This window comes from Dermacentor albipictus, chromosome 9, assembly GCF_038994185.2.
Source record: "Dermacentor albipictus isolate Rhodes 1998 colony chromosome 9, USDA_Dalb.pri_finalv2, whole genome shotgun sequence".
Taxonomy (NCBI): domain Eukaryota; kingdom Metazoa; phylum Arthropoda; class Arachnida; order Ixodida; family Ixodidae; genus Dermacentor; species Dermacentor albipictus.
The window spans coordinates 30,614,501-30,629,201 of record NC_091829.1 but is presented as its reverse complement, the minus strand read 5'-3'; the positions used below and the strand labels follow the sequence as shown (position 1 = coordinate 30,629,201).

Here is a 14,701-nt window from a genome sequence, read left to right as displayed (position 1 = left end):
CGCAGAGTAGCTGGCTAGAGGAATGTACCTCAGGCCGATCTCTCTGCATTTCGTATCAACAAATATTTCGCTCTCTCTCTCTCTCTCTCTCTCTCTCTCTCTCTCTCTCTCTCTCTCTCTCTCTGCGTTTTTTGCGGTTTAGATTAGGAGGTCCTTCCAGCGGCACCTTTAACCTTGAGACGCCTTATATTGCACTGAAAATTATGCATTTGTCATAGTTGTCTTTTACACGTGTAACGCACTTCAATCACCGGTAGTGGGTGAGCGGCACTATTTGAGGAGAAAGCGAGCCAGCAGGTTTCGCAAACGGGCCCGGATCGCCGTTCGTCACGATGACGGAGCCAAGAGTGAGCGTCCGCGGAGGCCGCACCGCCCGCAGCACCGACGTCCGCAAGACTCGGTCGCCGGTCGTCGCCACGCAACCGCCGCCTACGGAGCGCCGAAGCCAACGTCGCAGGTATAGGCAACCATCCAACCACATCCGCTTCAATCGCACAGCTTGCGCCTGTTCTATGCTATAGTTTCGTTTGCACGAACTCGACGCGAGCGGGTCGATTCAGAAGTCGAGATGACCCAGCCCGACTCGACTTGGTTTACGTGCATCTTGTCAAGCTGGTTGGACGAGTCGACCCACTTCTTGTAGGTGGGTTGCTTCAATCGCACAGCTTACGCCTGCTCTATACTATAGTTTCGTTTGCACGAACTCGACGCGAGCGGGTCGATTCAGAAGTCGAGATGACCCAGCCCGACTCGACTTGGTTTACGTGCATCTTGTCAAGCTGGTTGGACGAGTCGACCCACTTCTTGTAGGTGGGTTGCTTCAATCGCACAGCTTACGCCTGTTCTATACTATAGTTTCGTTTGCACGAACTCGACGCGAGCGGGTCGATTGAGAAGTCGAGATGACCCAGCCCGACTGGACTTGGTTTACGTGCATCTTGTCAAGCTGGTTGGACGAGTCGACCCACTTCTTGTAGGTGGGTTGCTTCAATCGCACAGCTTACGCCTGTTCTATACTATAGTTTCGTTTGCACGAACTCGACGCGAGCGGGTCGATTGAGAAGTCGAGATGACCCAGCCCGACTGGACTTGGTTTACGTGCATCTTGTCAAGCTGGTTGGACGAGTCGGCCCACTTCTTGTAGGTGGGTTGCTTCAATCGCACAGCTTACGCCTGTTCTATACTATAGTTTCGTTTGCACGAACTCGACGCGAGCGGGTCGATCGAGAAGTCGAGATGACTCAGCCTGACTCGACTTGGTTTACGTGCATCTTGTCGAGCTGGTTGGACGAGTCGACCCACTCCTTGTAGGTGGGTTGACACCAGTCACCTGGACGCTTGCTCGTGCCGATCTGCTATAGCGTTTAAGTGAACCCGACGACCGGTTTTCAGCCCGGCAACCCGACTCGACCCGCCTCTGTCGAGTTCGTGTAAACCTGTAGCTACTGAGGCAGGACTAGCTGGTGACCTATAATTGGTCTTGCACGACTGTTGAGGTTACTTGGCTCACAAAAAGACGCACACAGACTGTTATAGTTGACACGCACACAGAGAACGTTGCATGAGTGAGCCGCCTGTTGTACTGCATGCTTATTCTTGAGAATCTGCCTCTGATTTGCGGGCGTCAGTGTGTGGATATGTAGATGTATTGTGCGCGTGCTCACGAGCTTAATATGTATGTATGGATCCTTTTTGTTATTAAGGTGCTGACAGTAGTCCTACTGTTCATTTCACCTTCCTTTGTGTACGTTTTTTCTTAGCACTAAAACTCCTCAACAGCTATGATATCGGCACTGCAGTGCAGAATGTGCGCATTGCTTCAAGAAAATGCACTTAACTGCCAGACTCATTCTTTAGTCTATAAAAAGTAGACTGAATGTGTTTGAGGGGAACCTTTTGAGATTGTTGACGGACATTTTTTTTTCACAATAAGTTTAACGCGAAGCAAACTGCCGGGCCTGGCGCTCGTGCCGTGAATCTTCATATGTGTGGTTGTTTGCTTCACTCCAAACGTTTTTGTAAAATTACAAGGATATGTATATAGAGGGTCTCTACATGAAAAACTATATATAAACAAAAGTCGTTAAGAGGTCTTAATTTGGTATACTGCCCCACGCACATACGCACACACACTTTCAAACAACTTGTTTGCTTACAAGGCTATGCGCAAAAGCCGATAAATATTTGGCTGACAACTCCAATTGAACGCTACGTACATGATGCGAAGCATTGTTGTTTAGTAGTAAAAGGGCACTTCCGAACTGCGGTAATTTTCTGAAGCGATAGGTACACCGCAGGCTGTGGAGATGAATTATATTGCATTGTATTGTAAGAGATGATGATCATGTGCAATTTTCATTGTTATATTATCCACAGTTATACATATGTACATCAATTGGCATATTTACTCAATGTCCATCAGTTCATTGATTATCGTTTTGACCGCGTCATGACCGGTGACATATCGCTTGTTTCACTGGTGGATTCACCGGTTAGGGCGGAGCAAGCGCAATGTACGTTATTGCTGGCGTCAACGTGCACATGTAGAAGTACACAGGTGCGCTATGCCTAGAATCTGAGAAGGGTTGTGTCCAGCGATTGCACATTGTTTCATGGGTGCTCCACCGGGTCTGAAGGTCACATTGAGCGATGTCTGGGTGTTTGATAACAACTGTGCGCTCCAACCACAGTCCTAGGTCACTGTTTGAGACGCCGTGTTAAACTACACCGCCTTTGGCATTGGCCTACGATAACGGTCACATGCCCTGCAAGAAAAAACCGGTCTACATTTGACAAAGAATTCGCCTTAAAAAGTAAAGACCATAAGTTATAGACAGGCCTCTGGACATTGCACGGTGTGTGCTTCTGGTCCTTTCCCTGACCCGCCGTGGTTGCTCAGTGGCTATGGTGTTGGGCTGCTGAGCACGAGGTCGCGGGATCGAATCCCGGCCACGGCGGCCGCATTTCGATGGGGGCGAAATGCGAAAACACCCGTGTGCTTAGATTTAGGTGCACGTTAAAGAACCCCAGGTGGTCAAAATTTCCGGAGTCCTCCACTACGGCGTGCCTCATAATCAGAAAGTGGTTTTGGCACGTAAAACCCCAAATATTATTATTATTATTATCCTTTCCCTGCACTGTTTCGTGCTGCTAATCACGTTCCAACCAAGGTGTTCCAACCAGCCCAGCTATGCACGTTATTGACGTCTACAGACATTCTGGAGATGTTATATTGCAAGACGTCTGCAGGATTTACTGGGGACTGTCCTTCATAAATTTTAGAGAGCGCTGTACCCGACGCAGTAATTGTATATGGTGCCCCAGCTAACGTTAGCCAAACTGTTCAACGAAAAAAAAAATTTAAAAAAAAAACACGGAGCAAGATGCGATTTTAAGACCTACGGTGTTCGGTTGTCAGAACTCTGGCGACTGAACGCCGTAGTTCTTATTACAGTATCTTGTATCGTGTTTTTGAAATATTCTTTTTCGTTGAACAGTTTGCTAACGTTAGCTGGGACACACGGTACATGGCGCGTTCTGCCGCCGAGCACTAGAGCTACTGTTTAGGTAGCATATACAGTAATTCTACTGAGCACGACGTTCTTGCAGGTTCGATTGGCCATCGTTCGGTCGCTTTCAGAAGGCTTTCAGCTGCGTAATAGTTTGTACAGATCTGCATTCTTTTACTCATCCTCGTACGTAGGAGAGGTGTAGGAAACAGGAAAAATGTAATCCACCCAACCCTAGCTAGAAGCTACACCTTCAATGTTGCCTCGCGCTGACGGAAATTTTTCCCGTTTTTTCTGAACCTTCTTCGACATTGCGGTCATTCGCAGAACTCCTTTGCCGTAGGCACGGCGATCTCGGACACCATGCCGTAGGAGAGATGCTTTTCGCGCATGTTCTTCTCACGCGTTCGCAGAGATGATGACGTCGTCGTCACTGTCGCCGAAGAACAGGAGGCCGGGAACGAGGCCGGTCCCGAGGGCGTCCCCGAGACACCCGTCGTAGCGACGGCAGTGCCTTTTCCCTCCGCTCCTGTCCAGCAGCAGCAGCAGCAACAGCAACAGCAACAGCAACAGCAAGAGCAACAGCAGCAGCAGCAACAACAGCAACAGCAGCAGCAGCAACGCAGGGTGCGCAAGCAGGCAACGCGCATCGCCCACCGCCTACGGCAGCAACAGGAACGTCGAGACGCGGTAGGTCATGGCTCTAATAACTATGGACCCTTTTCACGGAGACCCCGTGGGCGCTGCCATGTTTGATCACGAGGTGACGCGTCCATTGCTTGCCTCAGCTGTATCAGTGTTTATAAAGCATGTGCATGACGCCGGTGCGGCTCTGCAAACCTCTGTTTTGGTGGATGTCGTAGACGGTGACTGGTTGGACGACACGCGAAACTTTGGCTACAGCTTCAAAGGACATGTAAGTGCTTTCGCAGCTCATTACGCTTTGTCCAAAAGGCGCGAGCAACGCAGTTGGTGCTCGTTCTAAAAGCGCGCCTAAATATGTGTGCCAAGCTATTATTACTTTCCGTTTATGAATTGAATCATTATCAGCGTGTTTAGCTCTTCGTTTCTTGTGTAGCAAATACTTCTAAGAAGCGGGTTGTCACGTTTCTGGCTCAGTAAAACTCCCCAGGTGCTCACTATCTGATTATTTTCTGCCTGATCGCTCAAGGGTGTGCTCAGTTGCGATAGATTTGTTCTGGCTAGGCACAAGGCTTGTAACGTAGATGTTCTGTACGTTGTAACAGCTTGCATCAAATACGTACTATCGATCAGTCGCTTACTGTTAGTACCGTTACGAAACGTCCAGCTTCGAACATTATTGTGCTGTCCGTGTAGTCGCCATCATGCATGCTTCAGCGCATTGATTCAAGCGTGCGCCCGTTCACTTATTCTTGATACATTTATTATTCTTGATATTCTTGAGTGGGCGTCAGTGCGTGTTAGTTGGGGCGAATGTGTGTAGATAACGAGCGAAAAACGTATATGTTAAGAAGCGGCGCTACTTCCTTTGTAACCGTATAACGAGCGGTATTCACTCATGCAGACGTTCCCGGGTTGAAGTTTTTTCCTTGGAGGTTAGCGCTACAACGCTGGCGGATGAGTGTTTTTTATTATCCTCGAAGGAAGCCGCGTACACAGACAGCCCTTTTGTAGCAGCGGTCCGTGAATTTGCACACACAGATTCATTCTATTCCTTCATATGCCTATCACAATTTTTACAGCCGACTACTGCACACGTCTTCTCGCCACCGCTCCACATTTTGCGACACGAATGGCGCACAGTGTTTTAGCGAAAACCCACTTGCATTTCCGACAGCTGATCGCACAGAAGCAGGGCAGGAGGGGTAATATAGTTTCATTGTGCGCTCTCACTGAGGCAACGTGTGGTGCGCCGCCGAAAGCGCCATCTCGTTTCTCTAGAGCGAACTGCTCAACAAAAAACGTCCTCCGAGATCGGGCGCCGCGTCTCGAAGGCTATGCTTTATGGCGTTGCGCTGCTGAGCACACAACAACGACCGCATTCTGACACGGGTGCAATGCAAAACGTTCGAACTATCGTAAGCTTATTAAAATTAGGTGCATGTCGAATAACCTCACGTGATCAGAATTAATCCAAGGACCTACACTACGGCGTCCCTCGTTAGGCCACTCAGACAGTTTCAGAGAAATTTTTTAACTGGTTTTCGTAGTAAACCAGTGAAGCGAGTCAAAAGGTCACTGGAGTGAATGGATGGATTGATGGATGCAAAACTTTATTAAGGTCCTGAGGTACGCGACTCAGCGCGCTGCGGGCCGCTCCCACGTTGGGATAGTCAGGCCTTGCCCGACCGCCGCATCGTGGGCCCTCTGGACAGCCCATAGTTGCGCCCCGGCATCGGGGCTCTTGATAGCGGAGAGCCACTTGTCTTCATTGATTTCTCCTGTGCCTCGTAACGAGGGGCAACGCCAGAGCATATGGTCTAGGCTAACGATGTCATTGCAGTGCCTGCAAGAACTAGTGCCATAGGTGTCGGGATAAATTTTGTGGAATAAAGCCGGTGTCTATTTTTTTTTTAATTGCTCAGACGCAGCAATCACCTGTCGATGTCAGCGTCGCTTTCATTTCGGCAGGCTCTCCCCCGCGTTGTCGAGGCGGGTTTCGCTGGCCGACCCCCGCCCGGCGAGTCTTCCTCGAGCGCCCCGGGCTTCACGTGGGTGCTGTCCTCGCTGGCCGGTGCCTTCGTAACGGTCTCCATCCTCATAGGCGTGGTCGGCTTCTTCGTCGTCAACATTCGTACGTCGTTATCGCGTGTGTTTACGTATATCCCGCAGGTTGTGTCTCGCGTGCGTTTTTTTTTTTTTTTGCATCGCGTAGACGTCTCGTCTCCAGCGATATGTCGCGCTTTCGAAAATCCGCGCGCGCGGCGGGCCTATGTGCACACGGAAACGCGGTACACGCCAGACGTCACATTTAAGATGTCCAGCGAGACTTTTGCGAGACGCGCGACGGAATTTCACAAAACATGGTGAAAAGGAGCTCTAGGCTGCTGTTTTGGACAGCCTCAAAGTTTTTGCCTTATCAATTCCAGCGTGTTTGCGTTTCGAGGCTGTCTGAAAGAGTGCGTATATGCAGCTACGCTGGGGACCAATAAGATCCGACGCAGATGGAAAAATCGACAGCATGGATAGACTTGGCATACGCTTTTCTCACCGAGATATCACGTGAGAGTCCACGAGAGACGGGATGCGCACTATAGTAAATCCAGGTCGCCGCACCGCACCGTGAACAGCTCCACGTGGCATTCATAGTGCGTTGAAATAACTCGATGACCTAATCATGTTTCGCACGTGCGTCTGTTTAGAATTCACGAGATGTTGTGTAAAGACTAACAAAAGATGTCATACGCCCGGATGCACTCGTCGCACAAGAACTTGAGGCTTTGCACAAGGATATCAACCAGACCGCAGATGTCGTCTGCGCCAAGTCGCCAGAAAACCGAAACTATGCGAATACATTCAGGGGATACTAAGCGGACGCCTTAGGCACCGTTTTAGGTTTACCCTTACGTCACAGGATTTCATAAGACTAAATGGAGATATCAGCTGTATTGGGCGTTCGGCCAACGCCTCCTATCTATGAGGCGTTGGTCCAGCCCTGTGGTCATTTTTTAAATTAAAAAACATCTCTTTGGCCCTATCGACAGCTGTGAAATGAATAAATGTTTGTATTCGGCTTCACTGATGTGGAAACAGCACCCTCTGTGAGTTATTTTTGCCACGAGATTATGATTAACTAAGTAAACTACGGCTTGTCATTCGGTGCCGTAGAATGTAGAAATACGGGCATGAAAATTTTGCACGAGAGATATGGAGCGAGCATGATGTGAGCAACGACTCATCAAATTTGCTGTGCTCCTCTGAAATGACTAGTTTTTAATTATTATTCCTCCAATTGTGTTCCCATATGGCAGCTGGCGAGGAGCACCGCCTCGAGACAGTCGGTAAGCTCGTAGGAATTTGTCGTGGCGCTTGAGGCTCCTCGGGTCCTCCGCTGACTCGACAATTCAATGCTGTCCTGCGCATTTGCCTCACTGTCCAGGTGGAGCGGACCATGACCACACGCATTCATCGGGTACGGCCGCGACCTGCTTGAAAGCGCGCTCTGATAGAAAACAGTAGGGGCATGCGATTGTTCGAAACTTTCGAATAACGAATCCAATAGGCACTATTCGTAAATACCACGGTTATTTTAACACGTTTTTAGGTAGCCGTACTCTACAGGCTGTATAGTAGGGGCGTGCGAATGGTGATTTTTGAGACCGAATCATATACGAATCGAATAGCGCCAGAAGCGAATCGAATCGCATATCGAATTGTTTTCGAATAGCTATCGAATAATGAACAGCCGCTAGAACAACTAATATAAAACGGTGTTCACATCCCAGTATTCTTAAATTTAGCAAGTTTCTGTCATTACATCGTACGTTGTGAAGCGCTGTTTATAAAAAGTACAGACGGAACAGGAGCAAGCAATTGGTTTCTTTGCTTACACGCAGGGCTTTTCAGATAGTGTGATGATTTTAGATGATTTTCAGATTATTGCTGTACAGCCTGTAAGGTATGGCTAAGTAAGTGACAGAGCCTCCTCCACTACGCAAGCTCTCGTGTTTTATGTCTATACTATGCCTGTGGGGGTGAAAATTTACCGTGCCCTTGCTCCAATTTTGCGTTCATTTGGGTGCAGTTGACGTTTCGAAGTATATTCGAAATGTTCCTATTCGAAAAATATTCGCATTTATAAACGGTGACTATTCGATTCGAGGACAGAATCGAATAGTACACTATTCCATCATTTGTACTCCCTGAAGAGCCCTGTACCCGCGAAGAAAGTAATTGGTATTACCCATACGGACACGCCATGACCTGTGATCACAAACGGCAATACCGGAGGTGAACACGCGAGCAGCCGCCATCTTGTGATGCTGAGTTCTAAAGACCACAGATATAACCCATCGCTACAAAATAATCCAGTAATGTTGGATATAACCATAGTCAATATAACCAACGGATATAACTATTGTTACACCGACCGACTGTGCTTTACTTAGCTTGTGTCTATGGCGTAAAGGCGTTATCAGCAGCATAATCATTAACGTGTACAGTGATTTGTACCCCCTCAAGGAGAACGTTCATGCAACAAGAAAAAAATGTATTTAAAGCGCGTTGTGATTGAAAAAAGTGTCACTAGATGTCGCTACCGAAGCTGCGGCCGCGTCTACGTGTCACGTGGCGTTGCGTAAGCGGTAATACGTCAATACGGGAAGGTGGAAACCTTTTTTTTTTCTCCCTAGTGCGTCATCGCTGTTTTCCTCCTGTTGCAATGTATCGCAGCAACACAAAGGCGAAAAACGATTTTTCTACTCTTGAAATCCTAGCTACGGTCGCGCTTTATATCTTATTTCTGTTGGCTGAGCGTATAGGCTTGCAATTATTCATTCTTCGTAGGCGTGAAAGCGGACGGAGTCTTCGGTATCGTTACGGCAACCAGTATGGTGCCTTGCACAAACTCGCGGTACCACCGCGCATGCGCAGAGCTGACTCTGAGATTTATGCGCGTTATTTTAGTCGCAGAAATCTTCGAGGCTGTTGATATTTCTGCACCGCCGAATTATCTGCGTAGCAGTTCGGAGCCCGCAATAGACGCTGCGCCGGGACACGTGCCCGTGTTCGCAATATTTCTCTTGCCACCAGAGCGATTTGTAAGACTAAACTGTGATCAATTTATGACATCGAACATAGGCTATTAACAGCGACGGCGACCGGCGAGTGAAAAGTAGTTCTTACGAAGGAAAAGCTCTACGAATATCTGAGCTTAATTTTCGACCTTGCTTATACTTTACTAACACACAACGTTTGCTCAGTACGAACGTATTTGTCATGCTACGGTACCGCACTGCAGCGCACCGTAAATGATGCAAACACATACGACGCTACCGCCGTCTGTCGGCGTGTATTTCAGCTGCACCTTCATATGGCTAGGTAAAAGGCCACCAGCTGCATGGCTTAGCAGCCGAAATAAGTGGTTTGCATCTAGGCCACACAAAACATTATCCTGCAATGGCGTGTAGGCTGTTACGAAATCTCGTTATCGAGGCCACCTTCTCGAACAAAATGGAATATTCTGAAAGAGGTCATCTTTTGAATACCATGCAGCGCAGCTCAGATAATACGTGTATGCAGGAAGATGACATGAACGTAGACGTATAACTTTTTTTCTCTCTCTGTGCTAGCGCTCCAATGCATATTCGAGCACCAAGCCCTCAACAAAAGAATTAAACTCTAGTTCTAGATAGGTGGCGGAAGCCGGAAATACGAAGTGCGCATTTCGAGTTCTGGCTCGTTGATGTTCTCCGTCCTCTTTTTCAGATGATCTCGACGACCGTAAGTATGAGATACCTGACTGTCACGAAGGTGTAGCACATTAAACCGAGCCATCAACATTCTTCGCACTGTAGTAAAAAAAGCACAAAGTAATCTCAAAAGAAATCACACTGATTGCATGGTGGATTCTTAACAATCAAGGGCAACGGTCGCCGCACAAATTGCGTCAATTAAGTCTCAAATGTGCCTTGACTCTAAAGCTCTTTCTTGACTCCCATTATTAGGGTGGATTATACGAGCATCAACATTAAAATGGGATTGTTGCAGGTGTAGCACATTAAACCGAGCCATCAACATTCTTCACACTGTAGTGAAAAAAAGCACAAAGGAATCTCAAAAGAGATCACACTGATGGCGCGATGGATTCTTAACAATCAAGGGCAACGGTCACCGCACAAATTGCGTCAATTAAATCTCAAACGTGCCTTCAACGGTCACCGCACAAACTGCGTCAATTAAATCTCAAACGTGCCTTGACTCTAAAGCTCTTTCTTGACTCCCATTATTAGGGTGGATTATACGAGCATCATCATTAAAATGGGATTGTTGCAAGTGTTGTCAAGCTCGTGCTTTCTGTCCCTCCGCGTCTCTTCTGACCCACGATAACCACTGGCTCGCTGTAACTGATCATCGAATGACTTCTATATGCGATAAGCTAAACTAGTATCAAGTATAACGTGCTCTTCATTGTGTGTCTTCCTCCCGTTCACGTCGCCAATCTTACGGTCGCCTTTCCTGATCTCCCGTCCACAACCCTTTACGTTGTTCCCCTGTGTTCTTCAAACCCCAGACCTCGGGCAGGCCAGGCCAGCTGCCCATTTACCTGTGGATGAATACTTCGGCATTCTATAGGTCTATTCGATTCAGCCAAGTTTCTCTGCACCTTCTGCACCTATTCACGTTGCACTGCACCTATACCCTCGAATCCCCAAGGTGCAGCAGTTCACCCTGCACCCCCGTGTTCGATTGAACGGGGTGAAATGCAACGTGCCGCCGCGGTGCACTGCACCCTTGAACCTTGCAGCGGGTGGGTGCAACCCGGCACCCCGTGCACTTTTTCGTTTGAGGTGCCGTGCACCTTTTTCTGAATCGAACAAACCTTATAGCGACGTGTTCACTGGCGCGTATACTTTCGCAGCCTACGCCTGGTGAATCTGCAGGTGTGCTGGCGTCGCTCTCAAGCTCTTACTGGCAAAAAATAAATAAATAAAAGGAGGCGAGCGCGTCTTTCGATAACGCTCGCTCGCCCTTGTTCGTCGCAGACTCGGGCTGGTCAGCAGCAGTCAGCGCGACCGGCAGCGGCCGCACGTCGGTCGTGTGCTACTGGAACTCGTCCAGCCTGCTGCGGGCGGCGCCCAAGGACTACGACCTGGGAAAGCTGTGCGCCCACTGCTGCACCCATCTCGTCTACATGACCGCCCAGCTGAGCCCCGACGGACAGCAGCTGCGGTTCCCCGAGGACGACACCGGTGCGCGTGCAGTTTTTTTTTCTTTTTATTTAGTCGTACCGTTGGCCTGTCGGCCGTTACAGGGTGGGGTCAAAAGCAGCACCTTCAACAATTAGTACGATACGTGAATATTCCAATAATACGTGTAGCACAAAAAAGAACAGGTCAATGGCAGTATTTCAACATTTAGTACAGTACCTGAGTAAGGCAGTACATGAATTCGGCCGTTACAGGGTGGGGTCAAAAGCAGCACTTCAACAATTAGTGTACAATACATGAACATTCCAATAATACATCTAGCTCACACACAAAAAAGCAGGTCAATAGCAGTATTTCGGCAATTAGTACAGTACATGAATAAGGCAGTACATGAATAGGCGAACATAAGTGAACGAAAAAGATACATAAGCGAAATATTCTGCACATACTCCGATCAATAATACAAGACTATAAAAGCAGTGTTAACAAACGATCCCTCCCTCCCTCTCTCACACACACACACACACACACACACACACACACACACACACACACACAGACAGACAGACAGAACGGTGAGTACGTACACGTGCATGCATATTGCAATGTAGTTTTAAAGTTTTTCTCAAATTGTTCTGCACTGCTGCTTTCTCGCGTTAACGCCGGTAATTCATTCCATTCTTTAATGGTTCTTGGGAAGAAGGAAAATGCGTGAGCGTTAATGTGCATCTGAGGCATTTGAAAAGTATTATATTTGCTTTTGCGTAGCGTTCTATACCGTGCTATCGCGCCGCGAATTGCTTGCGAATCCGGCGGCAACCGCCGCAGATATTTCGGTCCATTTTCATTCCGGTCGCGCATGCGCTGTCGCAGAAATCGCGATCCTGTGGCGGTGTCGGCCGCGACGGAGTTCGGATTTGGTTTCAACTATTCGCAGTATAGCGCTAGTGGTATGCAGTGGCTGAGCAATAGAAACGCCAGAAGGGTGTGACGTACAGTCGCGGACAGAATAAACTGGACCACGGGATCTCCGAAAACGTTCAATTCCCGAGCAGCCTGTAGCAGTAACCAGTAAAACTGCCAACGACAACGTTGTTAGCATATTCTAGTCGAGGTCCAAAATGCAAATACCAGATTGAGTTGTGAGGTTGCGGAGATATTCAGCTTTTTCTTAGATTTCATGGTCCATAATATTCTGTCCGCGACTGTACGTGTCAACGTCATCAATATTAAGCGCAGCAACGGTGCATGAAGCCGGACTCATTGCCGTAGCGGCCCGCCGCCGCTAGATCTATCGAAGCTTTTTCGTACCGCACAATTCCCAACGTATGAGACACGTTGAAAGTCTGTGCAGAGTGGCAATTTCGTTTGCGCATTTTAGGGCAGGAAAATTTGCAGAAACTTGATAGATTGAATTATTTCTTTTCGAATGCAATGTAGTCCTTCTTTACCGGCAATTAGCTGGACCCAAGTACAGGCGCTGTAATAGGTTGTTGACGTCACGGTGAACTGGTAGAACTTCAGGTTGACGTCGGCATCCGTCTTTAATTTTCGTCCATTCCGTTGCTTGCCAAGCTTCTTCTCGTGGCGAGAGCCGCTGAACAGCTCGAGAGTTGGCAGACGTCGCTTGCGTATACATGTGTGTGCCATGAATGCATAGGATGCGGAGATTCGGCCAAAACTTGGGGGCCGCGTACAACCGCAGACGTACGTCGCAGGGCTCAAGTCGGTGCGCGACATGGACGCGTTGAAGACGAGCCACCCGCAGCTGAAGCTCGTGCTCTCCCTACGGCTGGAGGGATCCGGGGTGCACAACCTGACCGTCGGCGCGGAGGCGCCGTCCAGGCGCTCCCACCTTGCCGAACGCGTGGGCCACTGGCTGTCCGAGTTCAACTTCGACGGCGTCGAGATCGACTGGGACCGGCTGCCGGTCGACCTCAAGCCCGTCTACGTGGACTTCGTCAGGGTGCGTGCGCGTATACGCGCCAGAATGTGGCGTGGTGACTGCGGCCAAACATATACGTTGCCTCGTTACCGCGCTTCTCCTGCGCCAGGTGGCGCTCACATCGAGACAGTAAATCATCATCATCATCATCATCATTACAGGTGGCGTTGCCATCGGGGTTTTGTTAGAATGTGAAGATATCTCCCAAGCTGTCGGTTTAGGCTCCGCTGACCTTGAAGCATTGGGGTCCAGGGATGGAGGGGAGGGGGGACAGTTTGTCGCCGGAAAGTGAAAAAATAAGAGATTAGTAAAAGGCGGTTGGAGGTTTGGTGGCAGAAAACTAGGGTTCTCGGTTATGAGTCAGAAAGTGTGCTGCAGAAATTACTGTCCGCTAAAAAAAAGATAGGTAAGACATTCGGCAAATTAAGAAAAATAGAGCTTGGTGGCGCAAGCCACCGCTCCGTTTTAACAGCGGCGTTCGATCATAGTATCCATCCATCTGTCCTAGACAGAACACTTTTTGTGGCACAGAGAGAAGCTCTTAGAGCAGCCCCGGTGCAAAGAGCTAGTAGAGACTTGATTATGCAGAATTTGTGCTTCCCGCATACGGCCGCGGAAGTGCAGGGAATAGCTAGGTTCCATGGTTCCGTATCTTGTTACGGTACGTAAAGAACGCAGCTAAATGACTTTTTGTAAATATTGTTTTTGCCTCTTGTTTTGCTTGTTTGTTCGCACGTATTGTCTCATCACTTCTATTTTGTCCCTATGTATTCGCTTTTCATGACATTAACCAGCGCACGTGTTGCATAGCTGTTCAACCAGCCCAAAGCAAGCAGATTATTCCACTGAAAGATTCTGAGCAGATAAGCGATAGTAGACCACCGGTTGTCTTCTACGCATCGCATGTCTTGTCGAACTTCACTTTTTCCACTTACTCAGAATTGTAGCTTCAGCTAACCCGTTTACTTTATCATCGATACTACCGCCCTTCAGTTCTCTTAACGACGTGTACGATTTCTTCTGGGAGAAACAGGTGATAGCACTACATCAGCATTCTATTAAATAAAACCTGTTTTGTCTTTATAGTAAAGACAAGTAACCTTTTCTTTTAAGATAGTCGGCTGTTGCGTTTTCATTCCGACAATTTCTGTCTCGCGCCCCACGGCATTACGCTGCGTGCGACCTCGGTTCAAACTGTTGAGAAGGTTTGAACAGAACAAGAGAAGGTAATCGTGTTGTCTCGTCATGCTGCCACTGTCATTATCGTCGCGGAGATGGCGATGACTCGAGGGTGTCGCGTCAGGGAGGTTGCTCTAACAGCTGGCTCTGTTTTTGGTACGGGCTAAGAGTTACATAAGTCTTCTTGGATGCATAGTTTCGTTTTCTTCTTGTTTCAT

General features: G+C 48.4%; 1 protein-coding gene across 1 annotated transcript in view; it reads left to right on the top strand.

Moving 5' to 3' along the window:
- Window positions 1-285: 285 nt before the first annotated feature.
- The window catches only part of LOC135912749 (phospholipid-transporting ATPase ABCA1-like), a 135,773-nt gene continuing 121,357 nt past the window's right edge, over window positions 286-14,701 (top strand). The window contains exons 1-8 of the mRNA XM_065445282.1: window positions 286-457; window positions 3,923-4,199; window positions 6,123-6,285; window positions 7,463-7,492; window positions 7,591-7,623; window positions 9,918-9,932; window positions 11,195-11,401; window positions 13,078-13,325. Of these exons, the coding sequence (XP_065301354.1) occupies window positions 333-457; window positions 3,923-4,199; window positions 6,123-6,285; window positions 7,463-7,492; window positions 7,591-7,623; window positions 9,918-9,932; window positions 11,195-11,401; window positions 13,078-13,325 (1,098 nt within the window). The 5' untranslated portion in view covers window positions 286-332. The remainder of the gene's footprint in view (window positions 458-3,922; window positions 4,200-6,122; window positions 6,286-7,462; window positions 7,493-7,590; window positions 7,624-9,917; window positions 9,933-11,194; window positions 11,402-13,077; window positions 13,326-14,701) is intronic.